Here is a 15,850-nt window from a genome sequence, read left to right on the forward strand (position 1 = left end):
AGCCAAAAGGAAAGAGAGGTAGCAGTAGCTTTCTGCCCTCTCCTCTTACCAGAATAAACGACAAACAAGGATGATGTCTGTCTGAAATCCTTTGTTGCTTCTAAATAGAATTTTAAAGCACGGACCACATCTAGGTTGTGTAACAAACGTTCCTTCTTCGAAACTGGATTCGGACACAGAGAAGGAACAACTATTTCCTGGTTAATATTCCTGTTGGAAACCACCTTTGGAAGAAAACCAGGCTTGGTACGTAAAACTACCTTATCTGTATGGAATACCAGATAGGGTGAAGTACACTGCAAAGCAGACAATTCAGAAACTCTTCTAGCAGAAGAAATAGCGACCAAAAACAGAACTTTCCAAGATAGTAACTTAATATCTATGGAATGTAAGGGTTCAAACGGAACCCCTTGAAGAACTGAAAGAACTAAGTTTAGACTCCATGGAGTAGTCATAGGTCTGTAGACAGGCTTGATTCTGACTAACGCCTGTACAAACGCCTGTACATCTGGCACGGCTGCCAGACGTTTGAGCAACAAAACAGACAGAGCAGATATCTGTCCTTTTAAAGAACTAGCTGACAAACCTTTATCCAAACCCTCTTGGAGAAAGGAAAGTATCCTAGGAATTTTAATTTTACTCCAAGAGAATCCCTTGGATTCGCACCAACGGATATATTTTTGCCATATCTTATGGTAAATTTTCCTAGTCACAGGTTTTCTGGCTTGAACCAGAGTATCTATAACCGAATCTGAAAACCCACGCTTAGATAGAATCAAGCGTTCAATTTCCAAGCAGTCAGTTGCAGAGAGACTAGATTTGGATGTTCGAATGGACCTTGTACTAGAAGATCCTGCCTCAAAGGTAGCTTCCATGGTGGAGCTATTAGAATCACCGAGGCCTTCTCCTGTTTGATCCTGGCTACAAGCCTGGGAAGGAGAGGGAATGGTGGAAACACATAAGCTAGATTGAACGACCAGGGCGCCACCAATGCATCCACTAGTGTCGCCTTGGGATCCCTGGATCTGGACCCGTAGCGAGGAACCTTGGAGTTCTGACGAGACGCCATCAGATCCATATCTGGAGTGCCCCATAGTTGAGTTAACTGGGCAAAGACCTCCGGGTGAAGTTCCCACTCCCCCGGATGGAAAGTCTGACGACTCAAATAATCCGCCTCCCAGTTGTCTACTCCTGGGATGTGAATTGCAGATAGATGGCAGGAGTGATCCTCTGCCCATTTGATGATCTTGGATACCTCTCTCATCGCCAAGGAACTCTTTGTTCCCCCCTGATGATTGATGTACGCTACAGTCGTCATGTTGTCCGACTGAAATCTTATGAATCTGGCGCTAGTTGAGGCCAAGCCAGGAGCGCATTGAATATCGCTCTCAATTCCAAAATGTTTATCGGGAGAAGAGACTCTTCCCGAGACCATAGACCCTGAGCTTTCAGAGAGTCCCAGACCACGCCCCAGCCTAAGAGACTGGCGTCGGTCGTGACAATGACTCAGTCTGGTCTGCGGAAACTCATTCCCTGAGACAGGTGATCCTGAGTCAACCACCAGAGGAGTGAGTCTCTGGTTACCTGGTCTACTTGAATCTGGGGAGACAAGTCTGCATAATCCCCATTCCACTGTTTGAGCATGCACAGTTGCAATGGTCTTAAATGAATTCGAGCAAAAGGAACCACGTCCATTGCTGCAACCATTAGTCCTATTACTTCCATGCACTGAGCTATGGAAGGCTGAGGAATAGATTGAAGAACTCGACAAGCATTTAGAAGTTTTAACTTTCTGACCTCTGTCAGAAAAATCTTAATTTCCACAGAATCTATTATCGTTCCCAGAAAAGGAACCCTTGTGGACGGGGACAGGGAACTCTTTTCTATGTTCACCTTCCACCCATGAGACCTGAGAAAGGCTAAAACAATGTCTGTATGAGCCCTTGCTTTGGAAAGGGACGACGCTTGGATTAGAATGCCATCTAGGTAAGGTGCTACAGCAATGCCCCTCGGCCTTAGGACCGCTAGAAGGGACCCTAGCACCTAGAACGGAAGAGCCACGAACTGGTAATGTTTGTCCAGAAAGGCGAACCTCAGGAACTGATGATAATCTTTGTGGATAGGAATATGCAGGTACGCATCATGATAATCTTTGTGGATAGGAATATGCAGGTACGCATCCTTTAAGTCCACGGTAGTCATATATTGACCCTCCTGGATTGTTGGTAAAATCGTCCGAATGGTTTCCATTTTGAATGATGGAACTCTGAGGAATTTGTTTAGAATTTTTAAATCCAGAATTGGCCTGAAGGTTCCCTCTTTTTTGGGAACTACAAACAGGTTTGAGTAAAAACCCAGACCTTGTTCCGCTGATGGAACTGGGTTTATCACTCCCATTTTTAATAGGTCTCCTACGCAATGTAAGAATGCCTGTCTCTTTATCTGGTCTGAAGATAAGCGAGACATGTGGAACCTTCCCCCTGGAGGAAGTTCCTTGAACTCTAGAAGATACCCCTGAGAGACTATTTCTAGTGCCCAGGGATCCGGAACATCTCTTGCCCAAGCCTGAGCAAAGAGAGAAAGTCTGCCCCTACTAGATCCGGTCCCGGATCGGGGGCTACCCCTTCATGCTGTCTTGGTAGCAGCAGCAGGCTTCTTGGCCTGTTTACCCTTGTTCCAGCCTTACAATGGTTTCCATGCTGGTTTAGGCTGGGAAGCGTTACCCTCTTGTCTAGAGGCTGCAGAGTTAGAAGCCGGTCCGTTCCTGAAATTGCGAAAGGAACGAAAATTAGATTTGTTCTTGGCCTTGAAAGGCCTATCCTGTGGGAGGCCATGACCCTTTCCCCCAGTGATGTCTGAAATAATCTCCTTCAATTCTGGCCCGAAAAGGGTCTTACCTTTGAAAGGAATATTAAGTAATTTTGTTTTGGACGACACATCCGCCGACCAAGATTTTAGCCAAAGTGCCCTGCACACCACTATTGCAAAACCTGAGTTTTTCGCCGCTAATTTTGCCAATTGAAAAGCGGCATCCAAAATAAAGGAATTAGCCAACTTTAGTGCGTGAATTCTGTCCATGACTTCATCATATGGAGTCTCCTTTTGGAGCGAACTTTCTAGTTCCTCGAACCAAAAAGACGCCGCCGTGGTGACACGAATAATGCACAAAATTGGTTGAAGAAGGAAACCCTGCTGAACAAAAATCTTTTTAAGCAATCCTTCCAATTTTTTATCCTTAGGATCTTTGAAAGCACAACTGTCCTCTATAGGAATAGTTGTGCGCTTGGCTAGCGTTGAAACTGCCCCCTCTACCTTAGGGACCGTTTGCCATTCGTCCCTTCTGGGGTCGACAATGGGGAACATTTTCTTAAATATAGGAGGTGGAACAAAAAGGTACACCTGGCTTCTCCCACTCCTTAGTCACTATGTCCGCCACCCTCTTGGGTATCGGAAAAGCATCAGCGTGCACTGGGACCTCTAAGAATTTGTCCATTTTGCACAACTTCTCTGGAATTACCAAAGAATCACAATCATCAAGAGTAGCTAGCACCTCCTTAAGCAGGGCGCGGAGATGTTCTAGCTTAAATTTAAATGCCACGATATCAGGTTCTGCCTGCTGAGAAATTTTTCCTGAATCAGAAATTTCTCCCTCACTGCCAACTCAGATTGATGTGTATAACAGATAAATTATCGTCAGCGCCTACTTGCTCATCCTCTGTATTTAAAACTGAACAATCACGCTTTCTGGGAAATGCTGGCAGTTTGGATAAAAGAGCTGCTATAGAATTATCCATTACTGCTGTTAATTGCTGCATAGTAACAAGCATTGGCGCGCTAGATGTACTAGGTATCGCCTGCGCGGGCAAAACTGGTGTTGACACAGAAGGAGAGGATGATGAACTATCCCCACTACCTTCATTAGAAGAATGATCTTGGGCAACCTTATTAAATGTGACAGTACTGTCCTTACTTTGTTTGGACACCATGGCACAATTTGCACATACATTTAAAGGGGGAACCACATTGGCCTCCATACACACAGAACATATGCTATCTGAAGGTACAGACATGTTAGACAAATTTAGGTAGGCTATTAATGCAATAAAAACAATTTTAAACAAAACCGTTACTGTCTCTTTAAATAATAAAAAGAGCACAATTTATTTCTGAATGTTCAAAAAACTATCAAAGAAATATCCGATCTTTCTGAAATTTACACCCCAGTGTCTTAATGCTTTGAAAGTATTGCACACCAAATTTCAAGTCTCTAAACCCTTAAAATTTACTGGTTTAAACACACTACAGTACCTGCCACAGACTTTGCTGCGGCTTTTACCTTCCTTAGGGGTGATTCACCACAGGATTAAGCCTCCCTGAGCACTTTTCTCAGTCACAGGACCCTCTCACATGAAGCTGCATGCACTGCCTATGGAAGTAACTGCGCAACTGAGGCGCGAAAATGAGGCCTCCTCCCTCTGCATACCAGAGTGAAGGGGCCTTTCTGACTAGATTAGGCGTCTAAACAACTGCCAGGCGCAAATAAACGTTCCCAAAAGTGTTTCAAAGTTCACAAAAACACTCCAATTGTCATATAATATGATAAAAAACTAATCGATTTAGCCACAATAGTGTCAACCAGCATAGAGCCCAATTTATAAGCCTTAATTCTGTTACTGAGTCTAAGAAAATGGCTTACCGATCCCATAAGGGAAAACTGACAGTCTTCTAGCATTACTGGGTCTTGTTAGAAAAGAGACTGGTCATACCTGAAGCAGATAAGTCTGCAAACTGTTCCCCCCAACTGAAGTTCTCTGGTTTCAACAGTCCTGCGTGGGAACAGCAATGGATTTTAGTTACTGGTGCTAAAATCATACTCCTCTTTTAACAGAAATCTTCATCACTTTCTGTTGTAGAGTAAATAGTACAAACCGGCACTATTTTAAAATAAACTCTTGATAGAAGAAATAAAACTACAACTAACACCACAAACTCTTTACCATCCCCGTGGAGATGCTACTTGTTCAGAGCGGCAAAGAGAATGACTGGGGGGCGGAGCCAGAGGGGGGGCTATATGGACAGCTTTTGCTGTGTGCTCTCTTTGCCATTTCCTGTAGGGGAAGAGAATATCCCACAAGTAAGGATGAAGCCGTTGACCGGACACACCAATGTAGGAGAAATCAATATCAGAACTAATGCACCACTAAATTTAAAGAAATATTGACAAAATTCCTCAGTATTCATTTGTTTTCTTTAAGCTACTTTAGGGGCCAAGAGCGCTAGAGATCTGCGTTAATCCTGACCCTTCTTCACAAAGCCCTAGGGAGAGCTAATAGGAGGCTTATTGTGGCAGATCCCAGGGCCTGCACTAAAGATGAAGGTACTTTAGCACATGGCCTGGGATCCACCGTTCTATTAGCGTGCCACAGGGCTCTGTGAAAAAGGGTCGGGATAAGCCTGCTTTCCAGCACACTAGAGGTAACATTCAAGGCTCTCAATAACACTGCTCCCCCTATATCTCCGACCTTGTCTTGAGATACTTTACCTCCCACCATCTCCTTCGCTCTGCTCATGAACTCCTTCTCCCCTCCTCGTGTTACCATTTCATATTCCCGTCTAGAAGACTTCTCTAGACTGGTCCTTATTTAGAGGAACTCTCTGCATTGCTCCACAAGACTCTCCCCTAGTTTTCAAACTTTCAAGCGCTCCTTAAAGACTGTACGGTTCAGTGATGAGTACAAAATACACTAAGATATCTTATCTAAATTCATCTCCGCCTGTTGGCATCACCTTGAACCTACTTAGCATTTAAGCCTATGAGCACAGCTGCTTTATATATCACCTTCATCCATTTGTCTCCCGTAATTGTCAACTTGTATATTAGACACATGTTTATAGCGCTGCGGAAGCTGTTGAGGCTATACAAATAACTGATAATAATAATAAAGTATTTCATTACCAAACATACTACATTTAAAGCCTGTTACTTTCTTGTGGAAATCATTTATTCCCATTGTTCCTTTAAAGTTTGAAAAGAGTCTTTCCAGAAAATTGTCACTGAAATGCATTTCAGTAAAAAGCATTGATAGAGTGATTTATTGGTCCAGTTAAGCAAATTTGGCCTTTTAGATAAGTCTTAGGGACTTAAAATAACAAAAGAACATATAAAAAATAAATCACAAGGCCAAATAAGGTCTGGAATGAAAAATGATTACCAATAGTGTTACATTTGGGTTAATTTAAATATTAAACATGGTCTACACATTTTACTATTTTACTAGAGGTTTATATAATCAAGATAAGCTGTATTATGTGTAGTACTGTGTATTTAGAAGGGTCACTTAAAGGGACAGTCTAAAATATAAATTGTATTGTTTTAAAAGATACATAAACCCTTTATTACCCATTCCTCAGTTTTGCATAATCAATACAGTTATATTAATACACTTTTTAACTCTGTGATTACCTTGTATCTAAGCATCTTCTGACAGCCCCTTGATTACATTACTTTTTATTTATCGTCTATGAACTTGCATTTAGTACTGTGCTGTGCTAACTCTTAAATAACTCCCCGGGTGTGAACACATTGTTATCTATATGGCCCACATGAATTAGCAGTCTCCAGATAATAAAAAGCATGTGATAAGAGGCTGCCTTTAAACAGGCAGAAATTTAGAGGTTTAAATGTTATAAAGCATATTAAAAGGGACATTCCGGTCAAAATATAAATGCACATAGATGAATTACATCTCTGAACAGAAACATATTAGCAAAATACATTTAGTAAAAAAATTATTACTGTTTTAGTGTTAGCACTTTTCCCTGCACGTGCATGTGAAGCATAGCTAAATAGTCTCAGTGAACCAGCATTTTAAATACTGCAGCTGCTCAGAGCATCAGTGGAGCTTGTATCATGTCAGCAATTAACAAACTGAGTCATTACCTGATGATACAAGCACCTTAGGCACTCTTAGCAAGTGCTGTATTTAAAATGCTGGTGCATGGTGCATACACTTTTGAAACAGCAATAGCTTTTATAAGAAGCCTTTTTGCTAATAAATGTATTTTACAAAAATGCCTCTATTGACAACTGAATTATATCCATGTGGATTTCAATTTTGGCTGGAATGTTCCTTGAATATAACAATGTTGGTTGTGTGAAGCTGGGGAATTGGTAGTAAAGCATTATTATTATTATACATATCAGCACAACAAAACAAATTGCTATCAATAGTAATTATACACCCACCTTTGATGTCATGTTCAGTTAAATTATTTTCATTTGCATCTTCAGTCTGGCATGGAATTGACCTGTGGAACATTTTGCGATTCAGTACATAATTATAACCACCTCTGTATATAAATGACTTTAATGTCCTTTCAAGTTACACATATATTGTTTAAAATTAATGTCTAATGATGAAAACATGAAAAATAAAGTTGTTTTTTTCTTTAATTTTTGAAAACACCAAGTACTTCAAAAGTTGAAAGGTTTTCTGTTTCCACTACTGCTGGAAAGCTAATCCCACCTATAAAACAAATAAATAACAACAAAAGCACACAAAAAGTGTGACACTGGTGTGCAAAACTATATAAAATGTGCAAAACATAATTTATGCTTACCTGATAAATTTATTTCTCTTGCAGTGTATCCAGTCCACGGATCATCCATTACTTGTGGGATATTCTCCTTCCCAACAGGAAGTTGCAAGAGGGTCACCCACAGCAGAGCTGCTATATAGCTCCTCCCCTCACTGCCATATCCAGTCATTCGACCGAAACAAGCCGAGAAAGGAGAAACCATAGGGTGCAGTGGTGACTGTAGTTTAATTAAAATTTAGACCCGCATGAAAAGGACAGGGCAGGCCGTGGACTGGATACACTACAAGAGAAATAAATTTATCAGGTAAGCATAAATTATGTTTTCTCTTGTTAAGTGTATCCATTACACGGATCATCCATTACTTGTGGGATACCAATACCAAAGCTAAAGTACACGGATGATGGGAGGGACAAGGCAGGAACTTAAACGGAAGGAACCACTGCCTGTAGAACCTTTCTCCCAAAAACAGCCTCCGAAGAAGCAAAAGTATCAAATTTGGAAAATTTGGAAAAAGTATGAAGGGAAGACCAAGTTGCAGCCTTGCAAATCTGTTCAACAGAGGCCTCATTTTTAAAGGCCCAGGTGGAAGCCACAGCTCTAGTAGAATGAGCTGTAATCCTTTCAGGAGTCTCATAGGCTAAACGGATTATACTCCGAAGCCAAAAAGAAAGAGAGGTTGCCGAGGCCTTCTGACCTCTCCTCTGTCCAGAGTAAACAACAAACAGGTTAGATGTTTGCCGAAAATCTTTAGTAGCCTGTAAGTAAAACTTCAAGGCACGGACTACGTCTAGATTATGCAAAAGATGTTGCTTCTTTGAAGAAGGATTAGGACATAATGATGGAACAACAATCTCTTGATTGATATTCTTGTTAGAAACCACCTTAGGTAAAAACCCAGGTTTTGTACGCAGAACAACTTTATCTGAATGAAAGATCAGATAAGGAGAATCACAATGTAAGGCAGATAACTCCGAGACTCTTCGAGCCGAGGAAATAGCCATCAGAAAAAGAACTTTCCATGAAAGAAGTTTGATATCAATAGAATGAAGGGGTTCAAATGGAACCCCTTGAAGAACTTTAAGAACCAAGTTTAAGCTCCATGGAGGAGCAACAGGTTTAAACACAGGCTTAATTCTAACTAAAGCCTGACAAAATGCCTGAACGTCTGGAACTTCTGCCAGACGCTTGTGTAAAAGAATAGACAGAGCAGAAATATGTCCCTTTAAAGAACTAGCTGATAATCCTTTGTCCAAACCCTCTTGGAGGAAGGACAATATCCTAGGAATCCTAACCCTACTCCATGAGTAATTCTTGGATTCACACCAATGAAGATATTTACGCCATATCTTGTGGTAAATTTTCCTGGTGACAGGCTTTCATGCCTGTATTAAGGTATCAATTACTGACTCGGAGAAGCCACGCTTTGATAGGATCAAGCGTTTAATCTCCATGCAGTCAGTCTCAGAGAAAGTAGATTCGGATGATTGAAAGGACCTTGTATTAGAAGGTCTTGTCTCAGAGGCAGAGTCCATGGTGGAAAGGATGACATGTCCACTAGGTCTGCATACCAGGTCCTGCGTGGCCACGCAGGCGCTATCAATATCACCGATGCTCTTTCCTGTTTGATTTTGGCAATCAGACGAGGGAGCAGAGGAAACGGTGGAAACACATAAGCCAGGTTGAAGAACCAAGGCGCTGCTAGAGCATCTATCAGTGCCGCCTCTGGGTCCCTGGACCTAGATCCGTAACAAGGAAGCTTGGCGTTCTGGCGAGACGCCATGAGATCCAATTCTGGTTTACCCCAACGGAGAACCAATTGAGCAAACACCTCCGGATGGAGTTCCCATCCCCCCGGATGAAAAGTCTGAAGACTTAGAAAATCCGCCTCCCAGTTCTCTACACCTGGGATATGGATCGCTGACAGGTGGCAAGAGTGAGTCTCTGCCCAGCGAATTATCTTGGAGACTTCTGACATTGCTAGGGAACTCCTGGTTCCCCCTTGATGGTTGATGTAAGCCACAGTCGTGATGTTGTCCGACTGAAATCTGATGAACCTCAGTGTTGCTAGCTGATGCCAAGCCAGAAGAGCATTGAATATTGCTCTTAACTCCAGAATATTTATTGGGAGGAGTTTCTCCTCCTGAGTCCATGAACCCTGAGCCTTCAGGGAGTTCCAGACTGCACCCCAACCTAGAAGGCTGGCATCTGTTGTTACAATTGTCCAATCTGGCCTGCAAAAGGTCATACCCTTGGACAGATGGGCCCGAGATAACCACCAGAGAAGAGAATCTCTGGTTTCCTGATCCAGATTTAGTAGAGGGGACAAATCTGTGTAATCCCCATTCCACTGACTGAGCATGCATAATTGCAGCGGTCTGAGATGCAGGCGCGAGAATGGCACTATGTCCATCGCCGCTACCATTAAGCCGATTACTTCCATGCACTGAGCCACCGTGGGGCGCGGAATGGAGTGAAGAACACGGCAAGCATTTAGAAGTTTTGATAACCTGGACTCCGTCAGGTAAATTTTCATTTCTACAGAATCTATTAGAGTCCCTAGGAAGGAAACCCTCGTGAGAGGAGATAGAGAACTCTTTTCTTTGTTCACTTTCCACCCATGCGACCTCAGGAATGCCAGAACTATCTCTGTATGAGATTTGGCAATTTGAAAGCTTGACGCCTGTATCAGGATATTGTCCAGGTAAGGAGCCACCGCTATGCCTCGCGGTCTTAGGACCGCCAGAAGTGAGTCCAGAACCTTTGTAAAAATTCTTAGGGCTGTAGCCAACCCGAATGGAAGAGCTACAAATTGGTAATGCCTGTCTAGAAAGGCAAACCTCAGGAACTGATGATGATTCTTGTGAATCGGAATGTGAAGGTAGGCATCCTTTAAGTCCACTGTGGTCATGTACTGACCCTCTTGGATCATGGGTAAAATGGTTCGAATAGTTTCCATCTTGAATGACGGAACTCTGAGGAATTTGTTTAGTCTCTTTAAATCCAAAATTGGTCTGAAGGTTCCCTCTTTTTTGGGAACCACAAACAGATTTGAATAAAACCCCTGTCCTTGTTCCGTCCGCGGAACTGGATGGATCACTCCCATTACAAGGAGATCTTGTACGCAGCTTAGGAATGCCTCTTTCTTTATCTGGTTTGTAGATAATCTTGAAAGGTGAAATCTCCCTTGTGGAGGAGAAGCTTTGAAGTCCAGAAGATATCCCTGAGATATGATCTCCAACGCCCAGGGATCCTGAACATCTCTTGCCCACGCCTGGGCGAAGAGAGAGAGTCTGCCCCCTACTAGATCCGTTGTCGGATAGGGGGCCGCTCCTTAATGCTGTCTTAGAGGCAGCAGCAGGCTTTCTGGCCTGCTTGCCCTTGTTCCAGGACTGGTTAGGTTTCCAGGCCTGCTTGGATTGAGCAAAAGTTCCCTCTTGTTTTGAAGCAGAGGAAGTTGATGCTGCACCTGCCTTGAAATTTCGAAAGGCACGAAAATTAGACTGTTTGGCCTTTGATTTGGCCCTGTCCTGAGGAAGGGTATGACCCTTACCTCCAGTAATGTCAGCAATAATTTCTTTCAAACCAGGCCCGAATAAGGTCTGCCCCTTGAAAGCAATGTTGAGTAATTTAGACTTTGAAGTCACATCAGCTGACCAGGATTTGAGCCATAGCGCCCTACGCGCCTGGATGGCGAATCCGGAATTCTTAGCCTTTAGTTTAGTCAAATGAACAATAGCATCAGAAACAAATGAGTTAGCTAGCTTAAGAGTTCTAAGCTTGTCAACAATTTCAGTCAATGGAGCTGTATGGATGGCCTCTTCCAGGGCCTCAAACCAGAATGCCGCCGCAGCAGTGACAGGCACAATGCATGCAAGGGGCTGTAAAATAAAACCTTGTTGAATAAACATTTTCTTAAGGTAACCCTCCAATTTTTTATCCATTGGATCTGAAAAAGCACAACTGTCCTCAACCGGGATAGTGGTACGCTTTGCTAAAGTAGAAACTGCTCCCTCCACCTTAGGGACAGTCTGCCATAAGTCCCGTGTAGTGGCATCTATTGGAAACATTTTTCTAAATATAGGAGGTGGGGAAAAGGGCACACCGGGCCTATCCCACTCCTTACTAATAATTTCTGTAAGCCTTTTAGGTATTGGAAAAACATCAGTACTCACCGGCACTGCATAGTATTTATCCAGCCTACACAATTTCTCTGGCACTGCAATTGTGACACAGTCATTCAGAGCAGCTAATACCTCCCCAAGCAATACACGGAGGTTCTCAAGCTTAAATTTAAAATTAGAAATCTCTGAATCAGGTCTCCCCGATTCAGAGACGTCACCCACAGACTGAAGCTCTCCGTCCTCAGGTTCTGCATATTGTGACGCAGTATCAGACATGGCTCTTACAGCATCTACGCGCTCTGTATCTCGTCTAACCCCAGAGCTATCGCGCTTGCCTCTCAATTCAGGCAATCTGGATAATACCTCTGACAGGGTATTATTCATGATTGCAGCCATGTCCTGCAAAGTAATCGCTATGGGCGTCCCTGATGTACTTGGCGCCATATTAGCGTGCGTCCCTTGAGCGGGAGGCGAAGGGTCCGACACGTGGGGAGAGTTAGTCGGCATAACTTCCCCTTCGACAGACCCCTCTGGTGACAATTCTTTTATAGATAAAGACTGATCTTTACTGTTTAAGGTGAAATCAATACATTTAGTACACATTCTCCTATGGGGCTCCACCATGGCTTTTAAACATAATGAACAAGTATCCTCTGTTTCAGACATGTTTGTACAGACTAGCAATGAGACTAGCAAGCTTGGAAAACACTTTAAAGCAAGTTAACAAGCAATATAAAAAATGTTACTGTGCCTTTAAGAGAAACAAATTTTGACAAAATTTGAAATAACAGTGAAAAAAGGCAGTTACACTAACAAAATTTTTATAGTGTATGTAACAAGTCAGCAGAGCATTGCACCCACTTGCAAATGGATGATTAACCCCTTAATAACAAAAACAGAATAATAAATGACAAAAACGTTTTTTTAAACACAGTCACAACAACTGCCACAGTCTACTGTGATTGTTACCCTCCTCAAACACGACTTTGAAGCCCTTTGAGCCCTTCAGAGATGTCCTGTATCATGCAGAGGGAAGCTGAATGTCTCTGAGTATTTTTAGCTGCACAGAAAAGCACTAAAATAGGCCCTTCCCACTCATATTGCAACAGTGGAAAGCCTCAGGAACTGTTTCTAGGCAAAAATCAAACCAGCCATGTGGAAAAAAACTAGGCCCCAATAAGTTTTGTCACCAAACATATATAAAAACGATTAACATGCCAGCAAACGTTTTATATTACACTTTTATAAGAGTATGCATCTCTGTTAATAAGCCTGATACCAGTCGCTATCACTGCATTTAAGGCTTAACTTACATTAATCCGGTATCAGCAGCATTTTTCTAGCAAATTCCATCCCTAGAAATATATTAACTGCACATACCTTATTGCAGGAAAACCTGCACGCCATTCCCCCTCTGAAGTTACCTCACTCCTCAGAATATGTGAGAACGGCAGTGGATCTTAGTTACTTCAGCTAAGATCATAGAAATCCCAGGCAGATTCTTCTTCTAATGCTGCCTGAGATGAAACAGTACACTCCGGTACCATTTAAAAATAACAAACTTTTGATTGAAGTTAAAAAACTAACTATAATACACCACTCTCCTCTTACTACGTCCATCTTTGTTGAGAGTTGCAAGAGAATGACTGGATATGGCAGTGAGGGGAGGAGCTATATAGCAGCTCTGCTGTGGGTGATCCTCTTGCAACTTCCTGTTGGGAAGGAGAATATCCCACAAGTAATGGATGATCCGTGGACTGGATACACTTAACAAGAGAAATAGACATCTCCACACCTCTCACAAAGGCAGGCAGCTATCTCAGGACCAGATGGGCATCTCAGTCAGTTTATATAAATAGAATCTATGGAAGAGGCGCCACAAAGGGTAGTATAGAACAAATATTAATAAAGGCAGTAGATGATATTTGTACTCACAAAGAGACACTAATTGAATCTTCAATTGATTGCATTCAATCACACCCAGGTATATAAAACAAAACAAAAAAAAAATCTTCCATTGGTTAAAAGGAAAAAGCTTTAATAAATCCAAGTGCAGCCCTCAAGCAAGAGTGTATTCCAAGTATTGTAAGTATTGCAAGCAACTGGTTTCTTGGCCCATTAATAGCCATTCATCAGGCTTGAATCTAAACAACTTATGGAGCCAGTGAGCTGGGTCAGAGTTCTCAGCATGTCGATACCACACCACACTGGTTGTGTCTGTTTGTAAGTGCAAATTTCATTTACTCCTTTTGTTTGATTTATAATATCTGTGCTATGCTACTCTTTGTGGTACCTCTTATGTTTCATAAATCCTGCTTGAATTCACTCCTATAATTCAAACCTTTTGCTCCCCATGTGCTGAAGTTCACTTTAACAAAAAGCTCTTGATTAAAAATTACCAAGAGACCATAACATTTTATCACCAGTTACCACATCAATGCCAAAAGCATGATCATGGGCAACAGTGGAGACAAAGCAACAGGAGGAGAACCATGTTGATTTGAGATGTAATCACATTTTACTTTAACCATGATAACCTTTCAAACTCTCTTGAATAAAACGGTTTACATAAAAAAACATGAAATGTTTGAGAAAGTAATTTCAAAAAGACCCTCTTTATGTTTTGCTGGGTCCAGTACTTTTTAGTGATATTATAGGATTAGATCTGTTCAGGGGCTGAAGATGGCAATCTTGTTTGTTTAATACCAGTTTAACAAAAGAAAAAGCATATAAAAGTTATTGATTTTATAGTCTATGTACCCTCCTGAGCAGGATTCCCCTATTATGTGGAGCTCAGAGTCGGCCGTAGTGTTGCTTTCCCCTATGTTTGTATACAGCTCTGCTTGTGCTAATTGTTGTTAAATTTTCACTTTGCTCGTTGGCAAAACAAAATTTATGAAGATAGACCACAGCGCCTGATGGAAACCTATGAGCCTGGGGGCGGGTGACTCCTAGCTGTTACTCAGTATAAGATACTTGAATGTGAGAGGATCCCAGGCGCCTACCCTAAGGAGGCTAGGTTTAAGTTATGAGATATCACAGTGTGGCTAAAAAATAATTAATTTAATATATCTTCACAACTGGATAAATGGAGGTACAGTCGAATTAAGAACAATAAAATACAAAGTAAAAATAAAATACAGTACAAACTTCATGGATCCATGATAAGAAATTAGATATAATAAATTGATAAAACAAGATAAAAACAATACGCAATTGATTACAGCAAGATATAGAACGAATCAGTAGTGATAAATCAATTGCTGAAAGTAAATCTGGTGGCTTCAAATGGTGAACTTAGTTAATCAAACTGTGAAAAAAAATATAACAGTGAAAAAGATTCTATAAAAGTTCCTAAAAGTCCAAAATCCATAAAAAAAGGAATAAAAAGAAAAAAGGTGTTTATAATCCTGTTATAAATAGTCAATGTGTTATTCAAAAATGAATTTTAGTGATCGGGTTGTAGTTAAAAGTCTAAATCAGTGACGAAAATCTAAAAAAAATCAAAGATCCGTGTATAAAATGAATAGCAAATTGGTGCAAATGTAGCAAAGTTTGTAGTGTTGAAACATCACAGCATAGATTGTAGTGTATAAAAATACAAAAAAATAATAAAAATAAAAATGTGAGTACACCGACAGTCTTTAAAACGAATGTTAATGATACTTGGAAGGTGATGTAGAAGCAATACAACAATAACAAGAAAGGAAGAGACGATCCGCCTGTGGAAAAAACAAAAATAGAATATAGTGTAGATTGTCCTTGATAAGTAGCAAACAATAGAATAAGACTTACCTGTGCTGGTCAACGCGTTTCGGCCCGTGCTAGGCCTTTCTCAAGACTTGTTTTCCATTTTATGGAAAATAGCAAAAGGCATAAAGTCCATGGAAATCATAAAACCAAATCCCTGCAGCTAGGTCCGATCTCCCAACCTACTGGTTGAAAATGGCTAAACCATCTACCGAACAACTAAAGCTTGCTGTTGGCTGGAAATTAGACTGAATAGTGAGGAAAAGGAAAAAATCCTTGACATCTGACCTCCTGTTTGTATTTAGAAGAGCTTTCTGAGTCTAAAAAAAGTCCACCCATGAAGATGGAACAAGGAAATACTTCTCTAGGTTCATATCCC

At 41.4% G+C, this 15,850-nt stretch overlaps 1 protein-coding gene across 2 annotated transcripts in view; it reads right to left on the minus strand.

The window, feature by feature from the left end:
- Positions 1–15,850, minus strand: part of COBLL1 (cordon-bleu WH2 repeat protein like 1) — a 365,721-nt gene that overhangs the window by 44,472 nt on the left and 305,399 nt on the right. For both annotated transcript variants that reach the window (XM_053698388.1, XM_053698389.1), the window contains one exon: positions 7,247–7,308. In XM_053698388.1, coding sequence (XP_053554363.1) covers positions 7,247–7,308 — 62 coding nt within the window. The remainder of the gene's footprint in view (positions 1–7,246; positions 7,309–15,850) is intronic.

This window comes from Bombina bombina, chromosome 1, assembly GCF_027579735.1.
Source record: "Bombina bombina isolate aBomBom1 chromosome 1, aBomBom1.pri, whole genome shotgun sequence".
Classification (NCBI taxonomy): Eukaryota; Metazoa; Chordata; class Amphibia; order Anura; family Bombinatoridae; genus Bombina; species Bombina bombina.